Source organism: Cherax quadricarinatus, chromosome 99, assembly GCF_038502225.1.
Source record: "Cherax quadricarinatus isolate ZL_2023a chromosome 99, ASM3850222v1, whole genome shotgun sequence".
Classification (NCBI taxonomy): Eukaryota; Metazoa; Arthropoda; class Malacostraca; order Decapoda; family Parastacidae; genus Cherax; species Cherax quadricarinatus.
Genome location: NC_091390.1, coordinates 321,613 through 344,230, shown reverse-complemented (window position 1 = coordinate 344,230; position 22,618 = coordinate 321,613). Strand labels below are relative to the sequence as shown.

Genomic DNA, 22,618 nt, shown 5'->3' with positions numbered 1-22,618 from the left:
TGGGGGTCATACACCTGGGGGTCATACACCTGGGGGTCATACACCTGGGGGTCATACACCTGGGGGTCATACACCTGGGGGTCATACACCTGGGGGTCATACACCTGGGGGTCATACACCTGGGGGTCATACACCTGGGGGTCATACAACTGGGGGTCTTTATTGTGGAGATGTTTCGCTAATCAGTGGCTTCATCAGTCCAATACGGAGAAGAATGATGAAGATCAGAAGGACTTGGAGGTAATCAGTCCCTCAGATTGGAATCGATTACCTCAGTCATTGGTGGACTGATGAAGCCATAAATCAATAGTCCATTTTTTGTTATTAAATACTTCTAAAAGACACATGGATGAAATTACTCCAGTGGGTACAGTGTGAATATTTTTATTAAACAAAATTCACCAGTGGGGACCTTAATAACACCAGTGGGGACCTTAATAACACCAGTGGGGACCTTAATAACACCAGTGGGGACCTTAATAACACCAGTGGGGACCTTAATAACACCAGTGGGGACCTTAATAACACCAGTGGGGACCTTAATAACACCAGTGGGGACCTTAATAACACCAGTGGGGACCTTAATAACACAAGTGGGGACCTTAATAACACCAGTGGGGACCTTAATAACACCAGTGGGGACCTTAATAACACCAGCGGGGACCTTAATAACACCAGTGGGGACCTTAATAACACCAGTGGGGACCTTAATAACACCAGTGGGGACCTTAATAACACCAGTGGGGACCTTAATAACACCAGTGGGGACCTTAATAACAGTAGTGAGACATTAATAACAGTTGTGGGGACCTTACTAACAGTAGTGGGACCTTAATAACACCAGTGGGGACCTTAATAACACCAGCGGGGACCTTAATAACACCAGTGGGGACCTTAATAACAGTAGTGAGACATTAATAACAGTTGTGGGGACCTTACTAACAGTAGTGGGATCTTAATAACACCAGTGGGGACCTTAATAACAGTAGTGGGGACCTTAATAACAGTAGTGGGACCTTAATAACACCAGTGGGGACCTTAATAACAATAGAAGGACCTTAATAACACCAGTGGGGACCTTAATAACAGTAGTGGGGACCTTAATAACACCAGTGGGGACCTTAATAACAGTAGTGGGACCTTAATAACAGTAGTGGGGACCTTAATAACAGTAGTAGGGACCTTAATAACAGTAGTGGGACTTTAATAACAGAAGTGGGGACCCTAATAACAATAGTGGGACCTTAATAACAGTAGTGGGACCTTAATAACACCAGTGGGGACCTTAATAACACCAGTGGGGCCCTTAATAACAGTAGTAGGGACCTTAATAGCAGTAGTGGGGACCTTAATAACAGTTGTAAGAACTTTGATAACAGTAGTGGGGATCTTAATTACAGTAGTGGGGACCTTAATAACAGTAGTGGGGACCTTAATAACAGTAGTGGGGACCTTAATAGCAGTAGTGGGGACCTTAATAACAGTAGTGGGACCTTAATAACACCAGTGGGGACCTTAATAACAGTAGTGGGGACCTTAATAACAGTAGTTTGACCTTACTAACAGTAGTGGGGACCTTAATAACAGTAGTGGAGCCCTTAATAACAGTAGTGAGGACCTTAATAACACCAGTGGGGACCTTAATAACAGTAGTGGGGACCTTAATAACAGTAGTGGGACCTTAATAACACCAGTGGGGACCTTAATAACACCAGTGCGGACCTTAATAACACCAGTGGGGACCTTAATAACACCAGTGGAGACTTTAATAACACCAGTGGGGACCTTAATAACAGTAGTGAGGACCTTAATAACAGTAGTGGGACCTTAATAATAGTAGTGGGGACCTTAATAACAGTAGTGGGACCTTAATAACAGTTGTTTGGACCTTAATAACAGTAGTGGGGACCTTAATAACAGTAGTGGGGACCTTAATAACAGTAGTGGGGACCTTAATAACAGTAGTGAGGACCTTAATAACAATAGTGAGGACCTTAATAACAGTAGTGGGGACCTAAATAACAGTAGTGAGGACCTTAATAACTGTAGTGGGGACCTTAATAACAGTTATGGGGACCTTAATAGTAGTAGTGGGGACCTTAATAACAGTAGTGAGGACCTTAATAACAGCAGTGAGGACCTTAATAACAGTAGTGGGACCTTAATAACAGTAGTGGGTCCTTAAGAACAGTACTGGGACCTTAATATCAGTAGTGGGGACCTTAATAACAGTTGTGGGGACCTTAATAACAGTAGTGGGGACCTTAATAACAGAGTGGGGACCTTAATAACAGTAGTGGGAACCTTAATAACAGTTGTTTGGACCTTAATAACATTAGTGGGGACCTTAATAACAGTAGTGGGGACCTTAATAACAGTAGTGGGGACCTTAATAACAGTAGTGAGGACCTTAATAACAGTAGTGAGGACCTTAATAACAGTAGTGGGGACCTAAATAACAGTAGTGAGGACCTTAATAACAGTTATGGGGACCTTAATAGTAGTAGTGGGGACCTTAATAACAGTAGTGAGGACCTTAATAACAGCAGTGAGGACCTTAATAACAGTAGTGGGACCTTAATAACAGTAGTGGGTCCTTAAGAACAGTACTGGGACCTTAATATCAGTAGTGGGGACCTTAATAACAGTTGTGGGGACCTTAATAACAGTAGTGGGGACCTTAATAACAGTAGTGGGGACCTTAATAACAGTAGTGGGAACCTTAATAACAGTAGTGAGGACCTTAATAACTGTAGTGGGGACCTTAATAACAGTTGTGGGGACCTTAATAACAGTAGTGGGGACCTTAAAAACACCAGTGGGATCCTGCGGTGAGGATCCTGGTGTATAAGACTGAAGGATCCTGCAGTAAGGAACCTAGTGTACAAACTTCAAGGATCCTTCAGGAGTGTTAGTAAGGACAATCTTCTGGATCAACACACTTTACTATGTCAGGGTCGATGACTTTCCCATCTGAGCAAACCAAGAGTTCTCCTGGCTGGCCGATCATATTTATATCACATAGGTAATAATATGTGTCACACATGCCATAGCACCTAGGGAAGTACCCAACTGAAGCACATATGTAGGAATCATCACAATATGGAACCTCATCGCACTGGGTTTCACATTTAGCGCCTTCTACACAGATTTGTTGTACAACGTCGAAGTTACCAGTTGGACAGTGAAAGTGATAAGCTTCGTCTGGTATTCCACTTGCTGTACAAAGATAATAATTAGTGCAATTACGATAATCTGGATACTTTTGACCAATTGGAGCACCAGTGCAATCTGGTCGACATGAACAGCATTTCTTCATATCTGTCTGGCAAATGTGACCATCAAAATACAGGCCTGATGGGCACTCCATCTTCAGTGGAGTCGTCCCACTGCACTCATAGTATACGGAACAATTGTACTGGTCTGATGCCTTATTAACAATTTTTTTTGTACAGTCGTATGTGCACTTTAAGCAGAAAGAAGGGCAAGTCACTGCTGAAGTCGTGCACACCTGGTGAACACTGTCAAAATTCTCACCATCAGGGCAGGAATTTGGAAAGTCACTGTAGGAAGTGGAGCTCAAACACACGTAGTAATTCTGACAGTCGAAGGGGTCTGCAGCAAGTGATCCAGCAGAGGAACAAGAAACGGCACAGTTTTTAACTGCTGTCTGTTTTTTCACCGCCAACACCTGCAAAAATAACACTTGTTTAATGTATAGATAAAGTGACATGTTTATGTGACTAACACCTAACCATTGATATTTGCGATGTTAATATTGTTAAATATGATAAATGATATAATAAATAAATAAATATAATTACCTGGAGTTTACCTGGAGAGAGTTCCGGGGGTCAACGCCCCCGCGGCCCGGTCTGTGACCAGGCCTCCTGGTGGATCAGAGCCTGATCAACCAGGCTGTTGCTGCTGGCTGCACGCAAACCAACGTACGAGCCACAGCCCGGCTGGTCAGGAACCGACTTTAGGTTCTTGTCCAGTGCCAGCTTGAAGACTGCCAGGGGTCTGTTGGTAATCCCCCTTATGTGTGCTGGGAGGCAGTTGAACAGTCTCGGGCCCCTGACACTTATTGTATGGTCTCTTAACGTGCTAATGACACCCCTGCTTTTCATTGGGGGGATGTTGCATCGTCTGCCAAGTCTTTTGCATTCGTAGTGAGTGATTTTCGTGTGCAAGTTCGGTACTAGTCCCTCTAGGATTTTCCAGGTGTATATAATCATGTATCTCTCCCTCCTGCGTTCCAGGGAATACAGGTTTAGGAACCTCAAGCGCTCCCAGTAATTGAGGTGTTTTATCTCCGTTATGCGCGCCGTGAAAGTTCTCTGTACATTTTCTATGTCGGCAATTTCACCTGCCTTGAAAGGTGCTGTTAGTGTGCAGCAATATTCCAGCCTAGATAGAACAAGTGACCTGAAGAGTGTCATCATGGGCTTGGCCTCCCTAGTTTTGAAGGTTCTCATTATCCATCCTGTCATTTTTCTAGCAGATGCGATTGATACAATGTTATGGTCCTTGAAGGTGAGATCCTCCGACATGATCACTCCCAGGTCTTTGACGTTGGTGTTTCGCTCTATTTTGTGGCCAGAATTTGTTTTGTACTCTGATGAAGATTTAATTTCCTCATGTTTACCATATCTGAGTAATTGAAATTTCTCATCGTTGAACTTCATATTGTTTTCTGCAGCCCACTGAAAGATTTGGTTGATGTCCGCCTGGAGCCTTGCAGTGTCTGCAATGTCCTCCTGGAGCCTTGCAGTGTCTGCAATGTCCTCCTGGAGCCTTGCAGTGTCTGCAATGTCCTCCTGGAGCCTTGCAGTGTCATGCAGATTCGGGTGTCATCTGCAAAGGAAGACACGGTGCTGTGGCTGACTTCCTTGTCTATGTCAGATATGAGGATGAGAAACAAGATAGGAGCGAGTACTGTGCCTTGTGGAACACTGGGAGCGAGTACTGTGCCTTGTGGAACACTGGGAGCGAGTACTGTGCCTTGTGGAACAGAGTTTTTCACCGTAGCTGCCTCGGACTTTACTCTGTTGACGACTACTCTCTGTGTTCTGTTAGTGAGGAAATTATAGATCCATCGACCGACTTTTCCTGTTATTCCTTTAGCGCGCATTTTGTGCGCTATTACGCCATGGTCACACTTGTCGAAGGCTTTTGCAAAGTCTGTATATATTACATCTGCATTCTTTTTGTCTTCTAGTGCATTTAGGACCTTGTCGTAGTGATCCAATAGTTGAGACAGACAGGAGCGACCTGTTCTAAACCCATGTTGCCCTGGGTTGTGTAACTGATGGGTTTCTAGATGGGTGGTGATCTTGCTTCTTAGGACCCTTTCAAAGATTTTTATGATATGGGATGTTAGTGCTATTGGTCTGTAGTTCTTTGCTGTTGCTTTACTGCCCCCTTTGTGGAGTGGGGCTATGTCTGTTGTTTTTAGTAACTGAGGGACGACCCCCGTATCCATGCTCCCTCTCCATAGGATGGAAAAGGCTCGTGATAGGGGCTTCTTGCAGTTCTTGATGAACACGGAGCTCCACGAGTCATGCGCCAGCCATCTAGCCAGCCATCAAGCTAGCCTGCCACCTAGCCAGCCATCTAGCTCGCCATCTAGCCAGCCAGGTAGGCAGCCATTTAGCCTGCCATCTAGCCAGCCAGGTAGCCAGCCATCTAGCCCGCCATCTAGCCAGCCAGGTAGGCAGCCATTTAGCCTGCCATCTAGCCAGCCAGGTAGCCAGCCATCTAGCCTGCCATCTAGCCAGCCAGGTAGGCAGCCATTTAGCCTGCCATCTAGCCAGCCAGGTAGCCAGCCATCTAGCCTGCCATCTAGCCAGCCAGGTAGCCAGCCATCTAGCCCGCCATCTAGACAGCCAGGTAGCCAGCCATCTAGCCCGCCATCTAGCCAGCCAGGTAGCCAGCCATCTAGCTCGCCATCTAGCCAGCCAGGTAGCCAGCCATCTAGCCCGCCATCTAGCCAGCCAGTCAGCTAGCTAGCCTCCACCAACTAGCCAAAAATAAATCACTGGACAACGGCCTACTCCTGCTGTTCATATTCCTGATGTTAGGTTCATCCCTGGTTCATCCCTGGTTCATCCCTGGTTCATCCCTGGTTCATCCCTGGTTCATCCCTGGTTCATCCCTGGTTCATCCCTGGTTCATCCCTGGTTCATCCCTGGTTCATTCCTGGTTTATCCCTGGTTCATCCCGGGTTTATTCCTGGTTCATCCCTGGTTCATCCCTGGTTCATCCCTGGTTTATTCCTGGTTTATCCCTGGTTCATCCCGGGTTTATTCCTGGTTCATCCCTGGTTCATCCCTGGTTCATCCCTGGTTTATTCCTGGTTTATTCCTGGTTTATCCCTGGTTCATCCCTGGTTCATCCCTGGTTCATCCCTGGTTTATTCCTGGTTTATTCCTGGTTTATCCCTGGTTCATCCCTGGTTCATCCCTGGTTCATCCCTGGTTCATCCCTGGTTCATCCCTGGTTTATTCCTGGTTTATTCCTGGTTTATCCCTGGTTCATCCCTGGTTCATCCCTGGTTCATCCCTGGTTCATCCCTGGTTCATCCCTGGTTCATCCCTGGTTTATTCCTGGTTTATTCCTGGTTTATCCCTGGTTCATCCCTGGTTCATCCCTGGTTCATCCCTGGTTCATACCTGGTTCATCCCTGGTTCATCCCTGGTTTATTCCTGGTTCATCCCTGGTTCATCCCTGGTTTATTCCTGGTTCATCCCTGGTTCATCCCTGGTTCATCCCTGGTTCATCCCTGGTTCATCCCTGGTTCATCCCTGGTTCATACCTGGTTCATCCCTGGTTCATCCCTGGTTCATCCCTGGTTCATACCTGGTTCATCCCTGGTTCATCCCTGGTTCATCCCTGGTTCATACCTGGTTCATCCCTGGTTCATCCCTGGTTCATCCCTGGTTCATCCCTGGTTCATCCCTGGTTCATCCCTGGTTTATTCCTGGTTTATTCCTGGTTTATCCCTGGTTCATCCCTGGTTCATACCTGGTTCATCCCTGGTTCATCCCTGGTTCATCCCTGGTTTATTCCTGGTTTATTCCTGGTTTATTCCTGGTTTATCCCTGGTTCATCCCTGGTTCATACCTGGTTCATCCCTGGTTCATCCCTGGTTCATCCCTGGTTTATTCCTGGTTTATTCCTGGTTTATCCCTGGTTCATCCCTGGTTCATACCTGGTTCATCCCTGGTTCATCCCTGGTTCATCCCTGGTTTATTCCTGGTTTATTCCTGGTTTATTCCTGGTTTATCCCTGGTTCATCCCTGGTTCATACCTGGTTCATCCCTGGTTCATCCCTGGTTCATCCCTGGTTCATCCCTGGTTTATTCCTGGTTTATTCCTGGTTTATCCCTGGTTCATCCCTGGTTCATCCCTGGTTCATCCCTGGTTCATCCCTGGTTCATCCCTGGTTTATTCCTGGTTTATTCCTGGTTTATCCCTGGTTCATCCCTGGTTCATCCCTGGTTCATCCCTGGTTCATCCCTGGTTTTTTCCTGGTTCATCCCTGGTTCATCCCTGGTTTATTCCTGGTTCATCCCTGGTTCATCCCTGGTTCATCCCTGGTTCATCCCTGGTTCATCCCTGGTTCATCCCTGGTTCATCCCTGGTTCATACCTGGTTCATCCCTGGTTCATCCCTGGTTCATTCCTGGTTCATCCCTGGTTCATCCCTGGTTCATCCCTGGTTCATCCCTGGTTCATCCCTGGTTCATACCTGGTTCATCCCTGGTTCATACCTGGTTCATCCCTGGTTCATCCCTGGTTCATCCCTGGTTCATCCCTGGTTCATCCCTGGTTCATACCTGGTTCATCCCTGGTTCATCCCTGGTTCATCCCTGGTTCATACCTGATTCATCCCTGGTTCATCCCTGGTTCATCCCTGGTTCATACCTGGTTCATCCCTGGTTCATCCCTGGTTCATACCTGGTTCATCCCTGGTTCATCCCTGGTTCATCCCTGGTTCATACCTGGTTCATCCCTGGTTCATCCCTGGTTCATCCCTGGTTCATCCCTGGTTCATCCCTGGTTCATACCTGGTTCATCCCTGGTTCATACCTGGTTCATCCCTGGTTCATCCCTGGTTCATCCCTGGTTCATACCTGGTTCATCCCTGGTTCATACCTGGTTCATCCCTGGTTCATCCCTGGTTCATCCCTGGTTCATCCCTGGTTCATACCTGATTCATCCCTGGTTCATACCTGGTTCATCCCTGGTTCATCCCTGGTTCATCCCTGGTTCATCCCTGGTTCATCCCTGGTTCATACCTGCTTCATCCCTGGTTCATCCCTGGTTCATCCCTGGTTCATCCCTGGTTCATCCCTGGTTCATCCCTGGTTCATCCCTGGTTCATCCCTGGTTCATCCCTGGTTCATACCTGGTTCATCCCTGGTTCATCCCTGGTTCATCCCTGGTTCATCCCTGGTTCATCCCTGGTTCATCCCTGGTTTATCCCTGGTTCATCCCTGGTTCATCCCTGGTTCATCCCTGGTTCATCCCTGGTTCATCCCTGGTTTATCCCTGGTTCATCCCTGGTTCATCCCTGGTTTATCCCTGGTTTATCCCTGGTTTATCCCTGGTTCATCCCTGGTTCATCCCTGGTTCATCCCTGGTTCATCCCTGGTTCATCCCTGGTTTATTCCTGGTTTATTCCTGGTTTATCCCTGGTTCATCCCTGGTTCATCCCTGGTTTATTCCTGGTTTATTCCTGGTTCATCCCTGGTTCATCCCTGGTTCATCCCTGGTTCATCCCTGGTTCATCCCTGGTTTATTCCTGGTTTATTCCTGGTTTATCCCTGGTTCATCCCTGGTTCATCCCTGGTTCATCCCTGGTTCATCCCTGGTTCATCCCTGGTTCATCCCTGGTTCATCCCTAGTCCGTTGCTGGTTCATCCCTGGTCCGTCGCTGGTTCATCCCTGGTCCGTCGCTGGTTCATCCCTGGTCCGTCGCTGGTTCATCCCTGGTCCGTCGCTGGTTCATCCCTGGTCCGCCGCTGGTTCATCCCTGGTCCGTCGCTGGTTCATCCCTGGTCCGTCGCTGGTTCATCCCTGGTCCGCCGCTGGTTCATCCCTGGTCCCCTGCTGGTTCATCCCTGGTCCGTCGCTGGTTCATCCCTTGTCCCCCGCTGGTTCATCCCTGGTCCGCCGCTGGTTCATCCCTGGTCCCCTGCTGGTTCATCCCTGGTCCGTCGCTGGTTCATCCCTGGTCCGTCGCTGGTTCATCCCTGGTCCGTCGCTGGTTCAACCCTGGTCCGTCGCTGGTTCATCCCTGGTCCGTCGCTTGTTCATCCCTGGTCCGTCGCTGGTTCATCCCTGGTCCGTCGCTTGTTCATCCCTGGTCCGTCGCTGGTTCATCCCTGGTCCGTCGCTTGTTCATCCCTGGTCCGTCGCTGGTTCATCCCTGGTCCGTCGCTTGTTCATCCCTGGTCCGTCGCTGGTTCATCCCTGGTCCGTCGCTTGTTCATCCCTGGTCCGTCGCTGGTTCATCCCTGGTCCGTCGCTGGTTCATCCCTGGTCCGTCGCTGGTTCATCCCTGGTCCGTCGCTTGTTCATCCCTGGTCCGTCGCTGGTTCATCCCTGGTCCGTCGCTGGTTCATCCCTGGTCCGTCGCTGGTTCATCCCTGGTCCGTCGCTGGTTCATCCCTGGTCCGTCGCTTGTTCATCCCTGGTCCGTCGCTGGTTCATCCCTGGTCCGTCGCTGGTTCATCCCTGGTCCGTCGCTTGTTCATCCCTGGTCCGTCGCTGGTTCATCCCTGGTCCGTCGCTGGTTCATCCCTGGTCCGTCGCTTGTTCATCCCTGGTCCGTCGCTGGTTCATCCCTGGTCCGTCGCTGGTTCATCCCTGGTTCGTCGCTGGTTCATCCCTGGTCCGTGGCTGGTTCATCCTTGGTCCGTCGCTGGTTCATCCCTGGTCCGTCGCTGGTTCATCCCTGGTCCGTCGCTGGTTCATCCCTGGTCCGTCGCTGGTTCATCCCTGGTCCGTCGCTGGTTCATCCCTGGTCCGTCGCTGGTTCATCCCTGGTCCGCCGCTGGTTCATCCCTGGTCCGTCGCTTGTTCATCCCTGGTCCGTCGCTGGTTCATCCCTGGTCCGTCGCTGGTTCAACCCTGGTCCGCCGCTGGTTCATCCCTTGTCCCCCGCTGGTTCATCCCTGGTCCGTCGCTGGTTCATCCCTGGTCCGTCGCTGGTTCATCCCTGGTCCGTCGCTGGTTCATCCCTGGTCCGTCGCTGGTTCATCCCTGGTCCCCTGCTGGTTCATCCCTGGTCCGTCGCTGGTTCATCCCTGGTCCCCTGCTGGTTCATCCCTGGTCCCCTGCTGGTTCATCCCTGGTCCGTCGCTGGTTCATCCCTGGTCCGCCGCTGGTTCATCCCTGGTCCCCTGCTGGTTCATCCCTGGTCCGCCGCTGGTTCATCCCTGGTCCGTCGCTGGTTCATCCCTGGTTCGTAGCTGGTTCTCTTCTCTAGTCCTCACTTCAACTAGTCTTTCCTGGAGTCTTCTTGAAGGGGCCGGGCTTATAGTAGTCAGGTCGTACGTCTAGAATGACTAACCATTATCCATTGTAATTGTTATTCTAGGACCACAATGGTAATACAAGGTCCACAATGGTAATACAAGGTCCACAACGGTAATACAAGGTCGACAATGGTAATACAAGGTCGACAATGGTAATACAAGGTCCACAACGGTAATACAAGGTCCACAATGGTAATACAAGGTCCACAATGGTAATACAAGGTCCACAATGGTAATACAAGGTCCACATTGGTAATACAAGGTCCACAATGGTAATACAAGGTCCACAACGGTAATACAAGGTCGACAATGGTAATACAAGGTCCACAATGATAATACAAGGTCCACAATGGTAATACAAGGTCCACAATGGTAATACAAGGTCCACAACGGTAATACAAGGTCGACAATGGTAATACAAGGTCCACAATGATAATACAAGGTCGACAATGGTAATACAAGGTCCACAATGGTAATACAAGGTCCACAATGGTAATACAAGGACCACAATGGTAATACAAGGTCCACAATGGTAATACAAGGACCACAATTGTAATACAAGGTCCACAATTGTAATACAAGGACCACAATGGTAATACAATTTCCACAATGGTAATACAAGGACCACAATGGTAGTACAAGGACCACAATGGTAATACAAGGTCCACAATGGTAATACAAGGACCACAATGGTAATACAAGGTCCACAATGGTAATACAAGGACCACAATGGTAATACAAGGTCCACAATGGTAATACAGGGAACACAATGGTAATACAAGGACCACAATGGTAATACAAGGACCACAATGGTAATACAAGGTCCACAATGGTAATACAAGGTCCACAATGGTAATACAGGGAACACAATGGTAATACAAGGTCCACAATGGTAATACAAGGTCCACAATGGTAATACAGGGAACACAATGGTAATACAGGGAACACAATGGTAATACAAGGACCACAATGGTAATACAAGGACCACAATGGTAATACAAGGTCCACAATGGTAATACAAGGACCACAATGGTAATACAAGGACCACAATGGTAATACAAGGACCACAATGGTAATACAAGGTCCACAATGGTAATACAAGGACCACAATGGTAATACAAGGACCACAATGGTAATACAAGGACCACAATGGTAATACAAGGACCACAATGGTAATACAAGGACCACAATGGTAATACAAGGTCCACAATGGTAATACAAGGTCCACAATGGTAATACAAGGTCCACAATGGTAATACAAGGTCCACAATGGTAATACAAGGATCACAATGGTAATACAAGGACCACAATGGTAATACAAGGACCACAATGGTAATACAAGGTCCACAATGGTAATACAAGGACCACAATGGTAATACAAGGTCCACAATGGTAATACAAGGACCACAATGGTAATACAAGGACCACAATGGTAATACAAGGTCCACAATGGTAATACAAGGTCCACAATGGTAATACAAGGTCCACAATGGTAATACAAGGTCCACAATGGTAATACAAGGTCCACAATGGTAATACAAGGTCCACAATGGTAATACAAGGACCACAATGGTAATACAAGGACCACAATGGTAATACAAGGTCCATAATGGTAATACAAGGACCACAATGGTAATACAAGGTCCACAATGGTAATACAAGGTCCACAATGGTAATACAAGGTCCACAATGGCAATACAAGGACCACAATGGTAATACAAGGACCACAATGGTAATACAAGGACCACAATGGTAATACAAGGACCAGGAAAGGCAGTGTTGACATACTATATGGGATTACTAGCAACATGATGAGGATTATCAGGTGATCATGTGTGATTATCAACAACATAATGTGGTCTATGAGGTGGTGTACTTACCAGGATGATGGTTAGAACTATGGGTATGTTGGAAGCCATTCCTGGCTGCATGTATGTTGTGGAGCAGTGGCAGTGGCAGGCAGTGAGTAATGGAGCAGTGGCAGTGGCAGGCAGTGAGTAATGGAGCAGTGGCAGTGGCAGTGCCAGGCAGTGAGTAATGGAGCAGTGGCAGTGGCAGGCAGTGAGTAATGGAGCAGTGGCAGTGGCAGTGCCAGGCAGTGAGTAATGGAGCAGTGGCAGTGGCAGGCAGTGAGTAATGGAGCAGTGGCAGTGGCAGTGCCAGGAAGTGAGTAATGGAGCAGTGGCAGTGGCAGGCAGTGAGTAATAGAGCAGTGGCAGCGGCAGTGCCAGGCAGTGAGTAATGGAGCAGTGGCAGTGGCAGGCAGTGAGTAATGGAGCAGTGGCAGTGGCAGTGCCAGGCAGTGAGTAATGGAGCAGTAGCAGTGGCAGTGCCAGGCAGTGAATATGAAGTAGTAGTAGTGCCAAGCAGTGAAGAATAACAGTAGACAGTGACTGTGGAACCTCGCTTAATATATGCATGTGTGCGTGTATCTGCTTATCACTGCTGCCAGGCAGGGTATATCTGGTAAAACAGGTGGGACATGCACCTCTGAGCATCCCAGAAAACTTCCGCATCCACATGACAACAAGAGAGTGCAACTTTTTGCAACTTATTTCACCCAGAAATGCGTCACTCGTCAAGCCATGAAAGAAAACGCTACAGTGCATACTGCCAGGCACATCAACTTAAGGGGACTAGAAGACACAGACCAGCCAGACTATGGGAAACAAATGGGGGGAGCCACAACCTCTCCAGGGACAGAGGTTTTTTAGGGCCAGAAGGGAAAAAAGACTGGCAAGAAATGACAATAATCCTACACCACCTGAAAACACTTCTGGAGCAGAGGCACGGACATTGGCCTCTACCCCAGAACAACAGATATTAGAGTCAGCAAATAAAACCCCCCTAAATTCCACCAATATAACGACATTTGTCTTTGCAAATATACAGGGTCTAAAACCGTCAAAAAACAACAAAATTCCTTACATCAAGGGGCTGCTCACGGAGTCAAATGCGATGTTTACAGCATTCACAGTGACCCAGATAAAGGATCATTACGACAACGAAATATGGATCCCAGGTTATAACCTATTCCGATGCGACAGACTAAACAGGCAACAAGGGGGAGTTGGACTGTATATCACAAAATTCAATTTCAGTATCAAAAACATACAATGGGACCAAGTCAACCATGTCCTAAATGAAACAAGCTGGGAAGATATCGTAAACAACACGGATTCTAACATTTGCCTTGAAGAAATGAACTCTGTGGTTCTTGAGATCTACCGGAGTGTTATTGTCGTTCATGTGTTCACCAGTGAACTGATACACACTCGTCATTCCCATGGTGATAAACGAGGCATCAAATTACCCGTGAGAACGTTCACCTGAACGACGCAATACACATTCTTCGCCTTCCTCATCATTTTTCTGTGATTCAAGGAACCGGAGCAGTTCTCCGTGCCTCGGATCAAACCTAATTAATTTCCATTCTAAAGATGTGTTATAGTGACTGAGGATTTGGTTTTGGGTTGTTATATACTTGGAATATACCTGGAGCGTACCTGGAGTTTGCTTGGAGTATACCTGGAGTATGCTTGGAGTATACCTGGAGTATGCCTGTAGTCTACCTGGAGTATGCTTGGAGTATACCTGGAGTATGCTTGGAGTATACCTGGTGTATGCCTGTAGTCTACCTGGAGTATGCTTGGAGTATACCTGGAGTATACCTGGGTGTGTCTGGGGGTTAGTGCCCCCAATAAGTATTTCCTCCTGTCTCCTATAACCTTGAATACCTATAATTGAAAGTATCTATCATGTAACTATATCAAAATGAGTCTTTGGAAGCAGCCAAATGGTCAGATCCTCATATTTACAGAGGTGGACCCATGTCACCTCAGGTACACACTGGTTTACCCAGGGTGACCCACTTCACCTCAGGTACTTGCTGGTTTACCCAGGGTGACCCACTTCACCTCAGGTACTTGCTGGTTTACCCAGGGTGACCCACTCAACCTCAGGTACTCGCTGGTTTACCCAGGGTGACCCACTTCACCTCAGGTACTCGCTGGTTTACCAAGGGTGACCCACTCAACCTCAGGTACATGCTGGTTTACCAAGGGTGACTTAGTTCACCTCAGGTACATGCTGGTTTATCCAGGTTGACTGAAAGCATCAAACAAAACTCAGGGTGTCACTAGCACGTTGAGAGACAACACAATAAGTGTCAGAGGCCCAAGACTGTTCAACTGCCTCCAAAATGTCTCTACTTTTAAATGAATCACTGGTGGACCTCTTTTTCCAAGGTACAAAAAATGCTTATATAGTTGCCAGACATCTGTATTTACAATGCCATGTCTTTTACATCATACTGAAGTTGACAGAATTGTTGATGATTGTCATACCACTAATTGTTATCCTTGTTGGGCTGCCACGACAATATCAGTGCTTGTGGGCTGCTGGTGGGCTTATAATGGAATGGAAATACTAAGTCACTTTGACTCTTTTGGGGTTATCCTGGAGGTTGTCTCTGGTGGCCTGGTGGTTAACGCTCTCGCTTCACACGGTGAGGGCCTGGGTTCGATTCCCAGCCAGAGTAGAAACATTGGACGTGTTTCTTTCCACCTGTTGTCTATGTTCCCCATCAGTAAAATGGGTACCTGGGTGTTAGTTGACTGGTGTGGGTCGCATCCTGGGACACTGACCTAATTTGCCCGAAATGTACCGAAATGTGGAGCATAACAAGGGAGTTTCTATATAGTAGTATGTCATTGTTGTCAGCTAGGACTGTATACCTTGTACATGTACTTGTATACCTTGTACATGTACTTGTACATGTACTTGTATACCTTGTACATGTACTTGTAGTAAATAAAGATATTATTATTATTATACTGCTATGTATGATAATGTATATAACTACATATACACTGCTATGTATGATAATTTATGTAACTGTATTTGTGTATACCTGAATAAACTTACTTAAGAAATATTCAGTCTTCCAGGTACCTGGCACTGGGCACTGGGTACTGGGCACTGGCTGGCATGCCTAGAGCACTTACCCTCTACTGTTTCCCTCAATCTAGCAAAAATGCTCACTCTGAAAGTGTTTGCTCAGATTTCATGTACTTTTCTGCAACACTGCAAGCTCCTGATGATGTGTTGATTGCAAAACGAAAGGCCTAGATATATATATATATATATATATATATATATATATATATATATATATATATATATATATATCTAGATATATATAAACACTGATCTCTGGCTGAAGGAGACTCGAACCTACGAACCTTAGGACAAGGTACGCAGTGCTTTACCAATCTACCCACACTGGACCAATACCTTGGCGTGTAGCACGAGCTACACGTTTGATCCAAGGCAGCCAGCTTTCAGGGAGAAGGCTTACAGCTTTTCATCTCATCCCCTGCATGCATCAGCCTTACTAGAGATTTGAACAATGCAAGGTTCGTAGGTTCGAGTCTCCTTCAGCCAGAGATCAGTGTTTGTGTATATTTCGCATGCTCTCGCGAATTCCTTGCATTGTTCAAATCTCTAGTAAGGCTGATGCATGCAGGGGATGAGATGAAAAGCTGTAAGCCTTCTCCCTGAAAGCTGGCTGCCTTGGATCAAACGTGTAGCTCGTGCTACACGCCAAGGTATTGGTCCAGTGTGGGTAGATTGGTAAAGCACTGCGTACCTTGTCCTAAGGTTCGTAGGTTCGAGTCTCCTTCAGCCAGAGATCAGTGTTTGTGTATATTTCGCATGCTCTCGCGAATTCCTTGCATATATATATATATATATATATATATATATATATATATATATATATATATATATATATATATATATATACTTGGGCACTTGTCAGTGCTCAATAATAACACACTTGGAGACAGAAACTCAGAAGATTAATTAATTTGTATATTTTGACCCCCTTCTGGGGTCCTCTTCAGCAGATACATAAATGAAGTGAGAACAAGAACACAGGGAAGGTTACACCTTTCCCTGTACAGGTGAGTGTAGGGAGGTGTCAAGCAGTGGCGGGGTGAGAAGACAGGTACTGAAGAGTATTTTGTGTTTGATGGTGGCAGCTTCCCAGTGAATGTTGTGATTATTGATGATGACATGTTGAGAAATGGCTGGGTTATCCTGTTATTGTGTTTAATGGTCCTTGTAGACAGTGTTTGTCCTATTTGTCCCATGTATACTTGGTTGCAATTTTACATGGTAGCTGGTAGACAGTGTTCATCCTCTCTGTCCCATGTATACTTGGTTGCAGTCTTTACATGGTAGCTGGTAGACAGTGTTCATCCTCTCTGTCCCATGTATACTTGGTTGCAGTCTTTACATGGTAGCTGGTAGACAGTGTTCGTCCTGTTTGTCCCATGTATACTTGGTTGCAGTCTTTACATGGTAGCTGGTAGACAGTGTTCGTCCTGTCTGTCCCATGTATACTTGGTTGCAGTCTTTACATGGTAGCTGGTAGACAGTGTTCGTCCTGTTTGTCCCATGTATACTTGGTTGCAGTCTTTACATGGTAGCTGGTAGACAGTGTTCGTCCTGTCTGTCCCATGTATACTTGGTTGCAGTCTTTACATGGTAGCTGGTAGACAGTGTTCGTCCTGTCTGTCCCATGTATACTTGGTTGCAGTCTTCACATGGTATCTGGTAGACAGTGTTCGTCCTGTTTGTCCCATGTATACTTGGTTGCAGTCTTTACATGGTAGCTGATAGACAGTGTTCGTCCTGTCTATCCCATGTATACTTGGTTGCAGTCTTCACATGGTATCTGGTAGACAGTGTTCGTCCTGTTTGTCCCATGTATACTTGGTTGGAGTCTTCACATGGTATCTGGTAGACAGTGTTCGTCCTGTTTGTCCCATGTATACTTGGTTGCAGTCTTTACATGGTAGCTGATAGACAGTGTTCGTCCTGTCTATCCCATGTATACTTGGTTGCAGTCTTCACATGGTATCTGGTAGACAGTGTTCGTCCTGTTTGTCCCATGTATACTTGGTTGCAGTCTTCACATGGTATCTGGTAAACTTCTGGTGTGTCTCGTGTAGCTGAATGTTTGTGTTTCTTGGTAGAGAGATTTCTTAGTGTGTTGGGAGAGAATGTGATTGTTGGTCACTTTGTTGAGATGATTGAATGTACCATGGTGGTACTGTACCGTGAACTGAGAGTTGCTGGATGGGGTTGAGTTTTTGTAAACTGCGGTTTTATAATAGTTGCTGTTTACTTCTCTCCTTGTTTAATTAACCTAATTATCCTAATTTGGAGAATTGTGTTTTGAGAATTTCTTTTTCTTAGTCCCGCTTTCAAGGGCTGTATACCATGAGTGCACTCACACTGCCAACTATGTCTGTTTGTACAGCCACCATTCAATCCAGATTAAGAAGAGCATCATCTCAAGCTTGTTCTTACGTGCACTCTAGTGCACCAATGGGTTAGTAGACAATAACCTTACAGAATTCTTATTATTCTTGGGGATAAGGGCACAATATAGGTTCAACACACAACATCAGATCAGGATGGAGAAGCATGCTATCAGAACAAGTAATTGTCTCTGCTAGCTGGTTAATATGAGAGGCATCACAACTGTAATAATGCCTGGAACAACCCTCAGTACACTTAGGGAAATAGCCAATTTCCGAACAGACATATTCGTAAGTACAACCATGGTTGTCTCGACATGCATTCTCACAGTCGTTACTAGTTGAACACGACTGTGTCGCTTCGTCGAAATATCCTAAGGTACAGTGAACATGATGACTCTCGTCTGGGAACCCCACTTCATCACAACGATAATAGTTAGTACAGTTATGTAAATCAGAAATGTTATATCCAAGATATTCTTGGGTACAGAATTTCCTACATGCACAGCACTTGCTTATATCATCCTGGCAGGTATTACCATCAAAATATAAGCCATTTTCACACTGTATTAGCACTGGCAGGAAATTACTACAGTCGTAATAAGACAAGCAGTCGAACTCATTTGCTGCCTTTTTGACAATAGCATCATCACAGTTATAGGTACATCTCTCACAGTCAGAAGGACAGATGACTTCTACAACATTGGGATCCACACATCGTTGGTCGACTGGTTCAAAGAGTTGGTTGTCGGGACAGGAAACTGGGTCCTTAATGTAGTCACCATCTGACGTACATATGTAGTATTTATTACAATCGAAGGGGTCGGCAACTAAGGTATCAGGAATGATACAGTTGACCTCACATGCGGGTAGAGAGGCTTCACACTTCACCATCATCTGTGGATACAACACTTACTTATTACACTGTTTGATTACCACTACTACTACTATCACTACTACTACTACTATCACTACTACTACTACTACTACTATCACTACTACTACTACTACTACTACTACTACTACTATCACTACTACTACTACTACTACTACTACTATCACTACTACTACTACTACTACTATCACTACTACTACTACTACTACTATCACTACTACTACTACTACTATCACTACTACTACTACTACTACTACTACTACTACTACTACTATACTATTACTACTACTACTACTACTACTATTACTACTACTACTACTATTATTACTACTACTACTACTATTACTACTACTACTACTACTACTACTATTACTACTACTACTACTATTATTACTACTACTACTACTACTACTATATTACTACTACTACTACTACTATACTACTACTACTACTACTACTACTACTATTACTACTACTACTACTACTATTACTACTACTACTACTACTACTACTACTACTACTACTTTTACTACTACTACCAATATTGCTACTACTATTACTACTACTACTACTACTATTACTACTACTACTACTACTACTACTACTACTACCTGGACCTGGAGTTTACCTGGAGAGAGTTCCGGGGGTCAACGCCCCCGCGGCCCGGTCTGTGACCAGGCCTCCTGGTGGATCAGAGCCTGATCAACCAGGCTGTTGCTGCTGGCTGCACGCAAACCAACGTACGAGCCACAGCCCGGCTGATCAGGAACTGACTTTAGGTGCTTGTCCAGTGCCAGCTTGAAGACTGCCAGGGGTCTGTTGGTAATCCCCCTTATGTGTGCTGGGAGGCAGTTGAACAGTCTCGGGCCCCTGACACTTATTGTATGGTCTCTTAACATGCTAATGACACACCTGCTTTTCATTGGGGGGATGTTGCATCGTCTGCCAAGTCTTTTGCTTTCGTAGTGAGTGATTTTCGTGTGCAAGTTCGGTACTAGTCCCTCTAGGATTTTCCAGGTGTATATAATCATGTATCTCTCCCTCCTGCGTTCCAGGGAATACAGGTTTAGGAACCTCAAGCGCTCCCAGTAATTGAGGTGTTTTATCTCCGTTATGCGCGCCGTGAAAGTTCTCTGTACATTTTCTAGGTCGGCAATTTCACCTGCCTTGAAAGGTGCTGTTAGTGTGCAGCAATATTCCAGCCTAGATAGAACAAGTGACCTGAAGAGTGTCATCATGGGCTTGGCCTCCCTAGTTTTGAAGGTTCTCATTATCCATCCTGTCATTTTTCTAGCAGATGCGATTGATACAATGTTATGGTCCTTGAAGGTGAGATCCTCCGACATGATCACTCCCAGGTCTTTGACGTTGGTGTTTCGCTCTATTTTGTGGCCAGAATTTGTTTTGTACTCTGATGAAGATTTAATTTCCTCATGTTTACCATATCTGAGTAATTGAAATTTCTCATCGTTGAACTTCATATTGTTTTCTGCAGCCCACTGAAAGATTTGGTTGATGTCCGCCTGGAGCCTTGCAGTGTCTGCAATGGAAGACACTGTCATGCAGATTCGGGTGTCATCTGCAAAGGAAGACACGGTGCTGTGGCTGACATCCTTGTCTATGTCGGATATGAGGATGAGGAACAAGATGGGAGCGAGTACTGTGCCTTGTGGAACAGAGCTTTTCACCGTAGCTGCCTCGGACTTTACTCTGTTGACTACTACTCTCTGTGTTCTGTTAGTGAGGAAATTATAGATCCATCGACCGACTTTTCCTGTTATTCCTTTAGCACGCATTTTGTGCGCTATTACGCCATGGTCACACTTGTCGAAGGCTTTTGCAAAGTCTGTATATATTACATCTGCATTCTTTTTGTCTTCTAGTGCATTTAGGACCTTGTCGTAGTGATCCAATAGTTGAGACAGACAGGAGCGACCTGTTCTAAACCCATGTTGCCCTGGGTTGTGTAACTGATGGGTTTCTAGATGGGTGGTGATCTTGCTTCTTAGGACCCTTTCAAAGATTTTTATGATATGGGATGTTAGTGCTATTGGTCTGTAGTTCTTTGCTGTTGCTTTACTGCCCCCTTTGTGGAGTGGGGCTATGTCTGTTGTTTTTAGTAACTGTGGGACGACCCCCGTGTCCATGCTCCCTCTCCATAGGATGGAAAAGGCTCGTGATAGGGGCTTCTTGCAGTTCTTGATGAACATGGAGTTCCATGAGTCTGGCCCTGGGGCAGAGTGCATGGGCATGTCATTTATCGCCTGTTCGATAATTACTATAATTACTATAATTACTATAATTACTACTACTACTGCTACTACTACTACTACTACTACTACTATTACTACTACTACTACTACTATAATTACTACTACTACTACTACTACTACTACTACTACTATAATTACTACTACTACTATTACTACTACTACTACTATTACTACTACTACTACAATTACTACTACTACTACTACTACTACTACTACTACTACTACTACTACTACTACTACTACTACTACTACTGCTACTACTACTACTACAACTACTACTACTACTACAATTACTACTACTACTACTACTACTACTACTACTACTGCTACTACTACTACTACAACTACTACTACTACTACAATTACTACTACTACTACTACTACTACTACTACTACAATTACTACTACTACTACTACTACTACTACTACTACTACTACTACTACTACTGCTACTACTACTACTACAACTACTACTACTACTACAATTACTACTACTACTACTACTACTACTACTACTACTACTACTGCCATTACTACTATAACTACTACTACTAATAATCTGAAAGCATACAATATATACACTGAGAAGTACCTGTATTCTCCACTAGCTAATTCCAGCCTACAAAACCCTCCTATATTAAAAAGGTTTTAAGCTCACTAACTTAACCAATCTAGATTAGCAATATAGCTAACTCTGTGAGTATTTACTAGTACTCATCTGAGCTCTAAGCCTGTCCCTATCCAGGGGATATATTATGGTATACACAGCATACACACAGCATTCATGGCATTCACAGGACCTCCACAATCATTTAGATTTACGTGGTTATGTGGGATTATCAGCATGATGAGGGTTATGAGGTGATTATGTGGGATTATCAGCCACATGAGGTGGTCTATGAGGTGGTGTACTTACCAAGATGATGCTTAGAACTATGGATATGTTGGAAGCCATTCCTGGCTCCATGTATGTTCTGGAGCAGTGAGTTGTGGAGAAGTGGCAGTGCCAGGCACTGAATGTGGAGCAGTGGCAGTGCCAAGCAGTGAGTAGTGGAGTAGTAGCAGTGCCAGGCAGTGAATATGAAGCAGTGGCAGTGCCAGGCAGTGAGTTGTGGAGTAGTAGCAGTGCCAGGCAGTTAATATGAAGCAGTGGCAGTGCCAAGCAGTGCAGAATAACAGTAGATAGTGATTGCGGAAGCTCGCTTAATATATGTATGTGTGCGTGTACCTGCTTATCACTGCAGCTACTGCTGCTGCTGCTGCTCCTTCTGCTGTTGCTGTTACTGCTGGGGTCTTGAAGACCTCCTCAGTACACGTTATAGGCCTACTATTACCCTCATCGTCTTCCAGACCATGGTGCTGAACTCTTTTCCAGGCTGAGGGACTGACCACCTTGTTCCAGACCATGGAGCTGGACTCTTCTCCAGGCTGAGGGACTGACCACCTTGTTCCAGACCATGGAGCTGAACTCTTCTCCAGGCTGAGGGACTGACCACCTTGTTCCAGACCATGGTGCTAGACTCTTCTCCAGGCTGAGGGACTGACCACCTTGTTCCAGACCATGGAGCTGGAC

The 22,618-nt window shown here is 45.8% G+C and overlaps 2 protein-coding genes across 4 annotated transcripts; both read right to left on the bottom strand.

The window, feature by feature from the left end:
- Window positions 1–368: 368 nt before the first annotated feature.
- LOC128704803 (uncharacterized) lies at window positions 369–12,982 on the bottom strand. Of its 3 annotated transcripts, none has more exons than XR_011394776.1 (3): window positions 12,427–12,982; window positions 1,661–3,691; window positions 369–1,618 (listed from the first exon to the last, which is right to left on the bottom strand). XR_011394776.1 is itself a non-coding variant. In XM_070105422.1 (2 exons), the coding sequence occupies exons 1-2, from the start codon at window positions 12,964–12,966 to the stop codon at window positions 2,912–2,914; spliced, it is 1,320 nt and encodes a 439-aa protein (XP_069961523.1). In that variant the 5' UTR covers window positions 12,967–12,982; the 3' UTR covers window positions 369–2,911. The 3 variants fall into 3 exon arrangements, 1 of the variants encoding a protein (XP_069961523.1); XR_011394777.1 differs by having other exon boundaries at window positions 369–2,263; window positions 2,347–3,691; XM_070105422.1 differs by having other exon boundaries at window positions 369–3,691.
- Window positions 12,983–16,406: 3,424 nt separating this feature from the next.
- LOC128704802 (uncharacterized) lies at window positions 16,407–22,244 on the bottom strand. Its single transcript, XM_053799945.2, has 2 exons — window positions 21,962–22,244; window positions 16,407–18,774 (listed from the first exon to the last, which is right to left on the bottom strand). The coding sequence occupies exons 1-2, from the start codon at window positions 22,010–22,012 to the stop codon at window positions 17,980–17,982; spliced, it is 846 nt and encodes a 281-aa protein (XP_053655920.2). The 5' UTR covers window positions 22,013–22,244; the 3' UTR covers window positions 16,407–17,979.
- Between the last annotated feature and the right edge of the window lie 374 nt (window positions 22,245–22,618).